The sequence below is a fragment of the Sinocyclocheilus anshuiensis genome, unplaced genomic scaffold (assembly GCF_001515605.1).
Source record: "Sinocyclocheilus anshuiensis isolate Anshui unplaced genomic scaffold, SAMN03320099.WGS_v1.1 scaffold1049, whole genome shotgun sequence".
NCBI lineage: Eukaryota > Metazoa > Chordata > Actinopteri > Cypriniformes > Cyprinidae > Sinocyclocheilus > Sinocyclocheilus anshuiensis.
In genome coordinates this window covers 971,656-981,295 of record NW_015557197.1, presented here as the reverse complement: position 1 = coordinate 981,295, position 9,640 = coordinate 971,656, and the positions used below count along the sequence as shown (strand labels likewise).

The 9,640-nt window shown below is 36.1% G+C and overlaps 1 protein-coding gene across 1 annotated transcript in view; it reads right to left on the bottom strand.

Moving 5' to 3' along the window:
- LOC107678858 (solute carrier family 35 member F1-like) overlaps positions 1–3,911 on the bottom strand; it is a 93,066-nt gene extending 89,155 nt beyond the window's left edge. Inside the window, exon 1 of the mRNA XM_016474284.1 lies at positions 3,509–3,911. Within this exon, the coding sequence (XP_016329770.1) occupies positions 3,509–3,618 (110 nt within the window). The 5' untranslated portion in view covers positions 3,619–3,911. The remainder of the gene's footprint in view (positions 1–3,508) is intronic.
- Between the last annotated feature and the right edge of the window lie 5,729 nt (positions 3,912–9,640).

Below are 9,640 nucleotides of genomic sequence, written 5' to 3'. Positions count from 1 at the left end.
CCCCACTCAAAGCTGCCGTTTTTGTCCATTTTTTTCTTGACAAGAAATGCATTTATTAAGATGCAGAACATTCAGCTTCACCTCAGCGTCAGGCGCGAGTCAAACGAGCGCGGAAAAGCTACAGCAGCCAAATGAGCTTCAGTAGAACAACTGTGAACTGCGGTCTGATGAGATGTTGTTAGACTATATGTCAGTAAAACACACTCTCCTGTCCCACCAGCCGTTTTACTGTGCTCACGGCGCACACTCTTCAACAGTACGCGAATATGTGGCGCACGCTCTATATCACTTCATCATAAATAACCCACACAAGAAACTATGAGCATGCATACCTAGTTCTGTCGTCAGCTAAGTCATGAAATTACCAAAAAGGCGATTAAAGCTGCAAACTGTACATGTATACGCAGCACACAAGAATGTCTCTCAAATGCATGTACTAAAATATATTCTGCAATTTGAGATCACAATATAAGGCACAAGCTGATATGTATTTTTTATTTGTAATTTAATGCACAAATAAATGTAAGCACAGTGCACGTATACTAGAAAATATGCAAAAATGAAACCATTTAAATGCATAAAATAACTAATTTTATATTCTGGCATTTAGGTCTACTGTTGACTTCCGGCCATTTTCACATTTTTATCACTATCTGCATGTCTCATCCATGAGTACGTCTCATCCATGAGTATGTCTCATCCATGAGTATGCAATGTTGGAGAGCAAGCATTTGGGAGTTTTGAGAAGCTGAATGAGCAATAAAGCTATAGTGAGCCCCTTTATTAAAATACCTGGAGGTGAGGAGGAATAATACAAAAATTGTCATATTCACTCAGTATTACTTGATCTAATTCACAAATATCTCAATTACAGTTAAGTAGAAATTAATTGTACTCAGTTGTGTTTTAGGCACTAAAACAGTCCAGGGCTGCGTTTCCCAAAAGCTTCGTAAGCCTAGAAGTTCGTAAAAACGATCGTACGACTGTTTCCCAAAAGCATCGTAACTTAAGTAGCACTTGAAAATCATCGTAGATCTACGAGTGCTCTGGAGTAATCGTAAAGCTCTAAATGCATCGTAAGAAGACAGAGTTATGCAGTCACCTGCAGGACAATTGGCAGATTGCACCTTTAACTTTATTCAAGTGCAATGTGATTATAATATAAAGTTTTGATTGTACTTTATTGTACACTTTATTACTCGTTTTTTTAATGAATTTATAAATGAAATAATTAAAAGGGGCAGAAAAAAAACAGAAATAGGACTACACTTCTAAATTAAACGACTGAAAAAAAAAAGAATAAAAGTAGTAATGTAGGAAATATGCTTCAAAGACTGGGGGGAAAAATCTGTCAATGACTTACTGACGTGCACGAAAATTAATGTATTGGACCCGGAAATAACGTCTCTATATAGATATAATATACTATAATATATATTTTTATATAAAGTATATTATAGGCTATATTATTATGTAAAGTATAATATTATACATATAAATATAACATATAATGTAATATAATATAATAGTTAGTATATCCGAGTTGTCTGGAACGCAGCATTAGGTTAACATTTCAATAAACGTGCGTGTACTACAATTACAAGCCATTCTATAAGGTGACATTTCAGCACTTGGCAAACGGATAGCGACTCCTAAGTAGCACTTAAAGCACGGCTACGTACGATTGCGTTGTGCATTTTTGGGAAACGCACGTGAAACAATAACGAACTATCGTAAAATGACTCGTAGAAAACGCTCTTAAGCTCTATAAGATAAATCGTTATCGAGAAACACAGCCTAGTACATTATAGGCAAACACATTTCTATATTGAAATAATGAAGATTTCTGTGCCACCCCAGACTGGTTGCTGGCCCCTCCCTGGCCACCCCTATGAAAACATCCTGGCTCCGCCACTGTCAGCGTGCAACCCGATCTGCCCTTGCACAGATTCCACCTCCTGGGACATTGTTCTGGGAGATAAAGGCAAGTGGCGAGGATAAAAAGGACCAGCAGATGGCAAAGAGAGAAAGAGTGGGCTGCCTGACTCATCTGACCTAGGACTACCAGCTGTCATCCTCTCTGCATAACCACACACACAACTGGAGCAGCTAAAGCCTCCCTTACACACACGGACAAACAAATTACCAGACAAAACAACTCCAACAAGTCAGAAGAACGCCTCTGGCGCATTTAAAGTTAGAACATCCCAATTACGATCAAAAATCAACAAGGGCTTGAGACAACAACAACAACAACAAAAAAGCTACCAAAAGCTTTGGTATTTAAAATATGCGAGGAAAAATGCTTTCTATCCTTTATCTAACAAACAACATACATAATTAATACTCTGAAAAATGTTTTTTTTTTTTTGAACTCCTATTTATATTCTTTTCTAGATTCAATTAGAAATGGATTCAGAGACTGCAGACGCTGTACACTGACTGTAAAAAATGAATTTTTGAAGTTGTAAATTAAGATGTTTTACTAGAAAATACAACTTCAGACGTTCTACTTGAAAAACTCACATTTAATTCAGTGTGTTGCTTTTAATTTCTTACTAGCAGTTAAAAAAAATGTCGGTGTATTCGCCTGTAGCTGTCATTTCACAGTCTTTAATACAAGTTTTGTGCTAATATGATGGGTTTTGATGCAAAAGACAAAAATTTGACCTGAAAACACTAAAAATATTTGCATTTATAAAAGGTAAAAAAGCTACTTATAATCTATCTGAAGGGTAAAGTTCATTTCTGACACTGACTCCCACCCAAACTAAACCAAAATTTGGCCACCTTAGAACCTGATCAAGAGTAGATTTTCAGCCCGAGTTGCTCAGATTGCAGTTTTATTGGACCAAATTATACACAACAGGTTTTCTGTGACTTGAACTGGCGTTCAAGTGAAAATTCCTCTGGTGCCAGCATGCACTTGTGATTGATGGACACACACATCACAAGACAAAAGAGACAAAGTGTGCATTTCTCCTCAAGACCTTTCAGTCACCGTGATGAAGTGAATCCTGATTATTACAAAAAGACAATCGGTGATGCTCCCTGCAAGCATGCAGACCGAGGAACAACATGTGATGGATGTTTTGTAGGAATCAATTTAAGAAATGACAGTACTAACTGACATAAGAACATTAATATTTCCTAAATCTCGGTCCAAATGAATAGTATAGAATAATAATGACAATAGAAACCTGCCCATGGCTCATGAATATAAAAACAGTACTTGCTTCACCTCTCTATAGATAAAAATAGAGATATAGTTTGGAACAGCCATTACAAACATCACATCTGGATGCACTATTGGGAACTCTAATGTGTGCATTAGAACAGATTGCTTCAGGTGACTCTGTTGTAAACATGGTTGAGCAAACCAGGTGCGAATGCAAAATAAACATCTTAATAAATGTGCCTAGCATGACAAAGTTGAATTGATGCCCGCTGGCGTGGAAGAGCAAATCCAAACACATGGTGTCAGGATATTTCCAGTAGTTTCTCTTACCTGTTAAACACTTTCTTCATCCTCTGAAACAGCGATGGTGATGCGGTGACTGTCTCTGATGGAATGGTCTCAATAGTGGTGACAACATGGTTCTGGTGCTCGGGCATCATCTCTAAAGCTGGAAACTAAAGCGGTCAATCAGTAAGCAATGATCATTCCTAAGGCTTTGGTTATTCCGATCAGCTCCAGCTCTCCATATTGCAGGTGACAATAAACAGGTAGGTGTATGTATCTCCAGTAAGTGCTGGAGGAGGAGGGATGCTGGAGGCTCCTAGAAGTCGCTGGATGTTACAGATTCATGCGCGATGTTGCACCCGTTCCCGTTTGCTTTCTGAGCAGATGTTTCCCGGTGCTTCGGTGCGCATTTTCTGAACGCCGGAGCAGGACTGCCGTGATTATTGGGAGGCGGTGCGCTTTTGAGTGAAATAGACAGTCTGACCGCTAGAGGCCACTGTTTCCGACGGTACGCGTCAACCAATGAGGATGATTTACAAATAAAAAGCTGTAATAAAAAATTTGTAAGCACATTTTGATAAATGTAATAATACGTACTGTAATAAATAAATCTAATCATATCTAGTAAATATAAGAAAAATGCGGTAATATATAAATGTACTAAGCACATTTACTAAATATAAATGTACTGTAAATATAAATTCATTAATTAACAAACAAACAAATAAACGTAAGCTGATTTATTACATTAAAAATAAGTACTATAATGTAATAAATGTAATCATATTTAGTAAATATAAGAAAAAATGCGATAATAAATAAATGTAATCACATTTACTAAATATAAATGTATTGTAAATATAAATTACATAATTAACAAATAAATATATAAAAGTTATGCAATATTATGTAATGTAATCATATTTAGTAATTATAAGAAAAATACATTAAAAAATATATTAATAAATAAATGTAACATTATACACAATATAAAAAATATAATTTCCCCAGAAATCTTTCATTTAATATCTCATTAAAAAATACTTGAATTTTGACTTGACTTTGACTTATTGATTGCTAATATTTGTTTTAAATGTTTAATTTTATTTTGGAATTTAATTTCAGATTTGTACTGCGTGTATATACAGTATATATACAGAAAAAAATTACAATTCATTATTTCATTTAAATTAAAATGAAATAATTATTTTTATTTTTTTATTTTAATTATTTAATTTTAATTTATTTTTTCCTTTGGAGTTAAAAAATAAAAAAAATAAATCTACTTTTTTGGCATGTTAACGGAGACATCAAGATAAGATCAGACAAAAGTATTTCTTACTCTCTAAGTCACAAAATATACTAATGAATATGATTGCATCAAGATAAATGAAAATAATAATAATAAATAATAAATATATGTAAATAATAACAATAATAAATAAGTATAAATACAGCAATAAATTAGACAATACTGAAAAGGAAAAGCAAAGAGAAAAAAAAGAGGAAAAAATCTGCACCTATACAATCACTACAAATGGACAAATACAGTTTGCTCTTTGTTTATTAATAACTCAGAAATGACTAATCTTGAATGATTTAATTTAAGAAGTGAAACTTTTTGTAATTTAATTTATGTCAGCATTTTCTTTATATAGAGAGAGAAAGAAAATTAAGCATATACTGGATTCTTTCGCAAGCAAATAAATAAATGCATATTCTTCTAGAGAAAAAAGAAGCAACGAAATGAAAACATAGCAAAAGGCAACTAAATGAATTCTCTAGCTTTGTCTTCAGAGTATGTAATCTTGCCATAAGGAAACACTGCAGGTACTTCAATTCCCTGTGCAGCGAGATGTCAAAACACAAAGCCCACGATCAGTTACTCATTCCTAAGGGGGCTGAACATCTAAGTCTAGATGCTTGTTAGTGTGCCAAAAGCCCAACAGTTATGGATGCTTCGGTCTGAAATCAATACATGGATTGCATTTACTTGCAGCACATCTTCATGTTTAATGGGTACGCTTAGAACTGTACAACAAGTAAGTCACTCACGTTTGCAAGCTCTCTGTCTTAATTTGCTTTGATACGAAATGCTTTGAATTTAAATCAACATCCACTTCACGTAATGATAGATTAGTCCGTTCAACATCAGCTGGTGTTTAGGTTGACTGTTTTCATACAGGCTTTGACCACCCATCACCCCTTAGTTGTCATGGAAACCAGTGGCCAGCATGCTGAACAGGATTGGCTCTCATATTGCATGTGTGCGAAACCGCAGCATAAAGTGTATTCTTTGTGGCTGAAGCACAGAGAGAGGTCACTGACTCGTTCAGAGGGACTCTACAGACAGCAGGTGCAATCATAACCCAGTGGGAATTCTTGTGTTAGAGAAGTAGAGCCGTACAGCAGCGCTTTAATGGATGTTGATCCGCTGAATGTTGACGAGGAAGGAGCTGGAATGATGATGTTTGGTCTCACATGTTCTTCTGGCCTTGATCAAGCATCTGTCTGCTTGTTTTGAAGCTGATACAGAAACTCTGTTCCAAAACCTAGTGAGTTACTTCACTTACTGCTTACAAAGAAAGCTGCTGAATTCTGTCCATCCATCCATCCATCCATCTATATATTTGAATGGGCTAGAAGACTACTACCAACCATTATGGCAACCCCTTTATGACAATAACAGTTTGACCTTTCTGACATAATATTTCATTATATTATGCATGATATTTGCTAGTTAATGCTGTATTTTTTGCACTGAATTTCAACCCCAAAGCATTATGAAATGCCCAGTTACTTAGAGCCTGAGGTAGGAAAATATGTGCCTATCTATCTATCTATCCGTCCGTCCGTCCCTCCATCCATGCATCCGTCCATCCATAAATATAAATGTAGGCCTACTCTAAATATAAATTAAATGATTAACAAATAGATAAAATGGAATCTGATTTATTAAATAAAAATAAGTTCTGTAATATTATATAATGAAATCATATTTAGTAAATATAAGAAAAATACATTAATAAATAAATGTACTGTATGCAACATACACATATAGCACAGAAAAGTTATACACAATTATACACAATAGAAAAAATATCATTTTCCCAGAAAGCATTCATTTAATATCTCATGAAAAAATACTTGAATTTTGACTTCACTTTGACTTATTGATTGCTAATTTTTGTTTTAAATGTTTAAATGTTTAAAACAACCCCATTATGACAATCCGCTCTTTAGAATAAGATTTTGACCTTTCTGACATCATATTTCATGATATTATGCATGATATTTTCTAGTTAATGCTATATTTTTGCACTGAACTTCAACCCCAAAGAATTTTGAAATCTGTCTGTCTGTGTCTATCTGTCCGTCTGTCCATCCATCTATCTATCTATCTATCTATCTATCTATCTATCTATCTATCTATCTATCTATCTGCCTATCTATCTATCTATCTATCTGCCTATCTATCTATCTATCTATGTGCCTATCTATCTATCTATCCGTCCATCCATCTGTCTGTCTGTCTGTTTGTCTGTCCATCCATCTATCTGTCTGTCTATCTATCTGTCCATCCATCCGTCCTTCTATCCATTTGTCCATCCATCCATCCATCCATCTAAAATATATTTCCCTTAAAATGCTGTTTTAAATCTATATCAGCGCTGAGCATTCACCTTATGGGATTTCATTTCAGATAGAGTGGGAATAAATGAAAGTGTGTCTAAGCAGATTCTAGCATGTTTTGTATCTTTAATCTGAACACTGCGCTGCAGTCTTGGCCTGCATGAATAAAACGTCATTATTACAGTTTTTCTCAATTGCTTTGGCACATTTTCTTCCAATTGCTCTTCCACGAGCATGTTGCTGCAGTTCAGGGTTGTGGAAGTCCTCCATTCTTAGTGATTGTGCTGTGGGCAATCTACATATATATGCTCCCAAACTTGATTGGTTAAATGGTTGAATGGTTGATTCAAATTGTATTGCAATTAGAGGTCATTTGCCAATTTAGCAAACATTACAAACAATGTCAATGTCAGATATTTATGGAATATACATGCGTGTATACCAATTTTTCATAATTGAATGGATCGTTTTGAATGTGATGGCTTACACGATGAAAAATGATTGAGAAGTTGTGAAGAGTTTGACAGTTTAAGTGAGAATCGGCTCATCAGTTTTGATCAACAAGCCATATGCAATTAGTTGTTGTGCAAACTGCAGACAATTGTACTTACTGTTTGCACACATGTGCCAAAGCATTTGCAATTTGCTCAAATCAATAAGAAATTCCAATCTGATGTGAACAAGAAGCTAATTGTTCAGAGATCTGAACTTATTGTTTCGGGAAAAAAAAGTTTCATTCGAGAATTGAGCCAAAGCAATTGAGAAAAACTGTAATGTAACAGAATTGCCACGCAATATCACTCAATGGTTCTGGTATACAACAAGCACACTTTGTGCAATACTGCACACCACAATGCAATGCGTTTGATTTGACCTTCCTTTTTCACTTTGACAAATGAAATCTAAAATATTTCATGATATTATTTTCATGATAGGTTCATTTGTTTGTTTGTATAAGCAGTTAATTCTTGATTCATTCTTCACAAAGGAAATGGAAGGTCAGTTTGATTGCATTGCACCGTGGGATACATTATTCCTGGCAGCGTGCTTGCCCATTTTGGTAGGAGTTCTTTATGCAAACAGAAATGTGTGCAGTGTACATAACAGTAGTAGTTAGTATGCTATTCCGAACACAGCCAATATCTTACAATCGATTTTTTGAATGAAAGACTATCGGGTGCGAAATCCATTTAAAATTTCACTCAGCCTGAAGAATGCTGATATATAAAGAAGCCGTTATCTTTTTCCTTTGCTGAGGGCCCGTGACTGCAACATGACTGCTTTGTCGAGCGGCAGGAGACAAACACCCTATTACAAGAGAACGACCTGACAATGTCTGTACTATAAATAGGCACAAATTCAAATCAATAAAAACAAGGGAACTGCAGAGCTCATAAAGCAGGTCCTCGAGTGGATTTATGTGTCTGCTAATACATCCCGACTGTTGGGTGTTCCCTGAAACAACCTAATGATCATTTAGACTTGGGCTAATCTACTACGAGATGTTATTTTTGTAGGCAGGTCTGAATTATTCTTTCTAAGCACCTCAGTTGAATGTGCTCCGGTGACCAATTGATTGGTTTCTATTCAAGGTGTTAGCGTGCTGCTGCAATATTTATCTTATTAGCCACGGGGGGTGGATCCCCTAGAGCCACGGTCGATGCCTTTCTCTGACTGACTGAAGGTCCACGAGGACTTGTGCTTTATTGGAAGCACGTACAATGAAAAGAACAAAGAAAAAGCTCCATATAACAAACACTAAAGGTCATTCAGACAGACACAGGTAAGTTCTTAATCCACTATCAGTAAAAACGCTTGCATCATGCTCAATGAAATTTGGTTGGTTGGTTTGCTATGTTTGATTTTCCAGATTTAGTAAAACCAAGGGACCAAAAACCTGCAAGACTTGTTGAGATTCATTTAGATACTGTACTGCTCAACTAAGCAAATTGTTTACATTTCTTTAGACAGCATAGAAAGTCCGACTAAATTTCGATCGGATTGTAAGGGGTGGTTTATTCCTTTTGTAATCCGAGCGAGAGGACATTTAAACACTTGATCGGATTGAAAACCGAAACTGGAAAGTGCAGTGACGTAAAAATAGCGTAATGATGTATGACGCACGGAACCATATGTTCTTCCTGGTGAATAAAGTGACCATAAAAAAAAAAAAAGTGAAAGTGACGTGACATGTGGCCAAGTATGGTGACCCATACTAGGATTAGTGCTCTGCATTTAACCCATCCAAAGTGCACACACACAGCAGTGAACACACACACACTGTGAACACACACCCGGAGCAGTGGGCAGCCATTTTTTTGCTGTGGCGCCCGGGGTGCAGTTGGGGGTTCGGTGCCTTGCTCAAGGGCACCTCAGTCGCGGTATTGAAGGTTGAGAGAGCGCTGTACATTCACTCCCCCACCTACAATTCCTGCCAGACCTGAGACTCGAACTCGCAACCTTTGGGGGTTACTTATACTGTCTTTTTACGCGTTGCGTTGCATCGCGCCGCGTAAACATAAAACCCTGTCTGCATTTGTGATC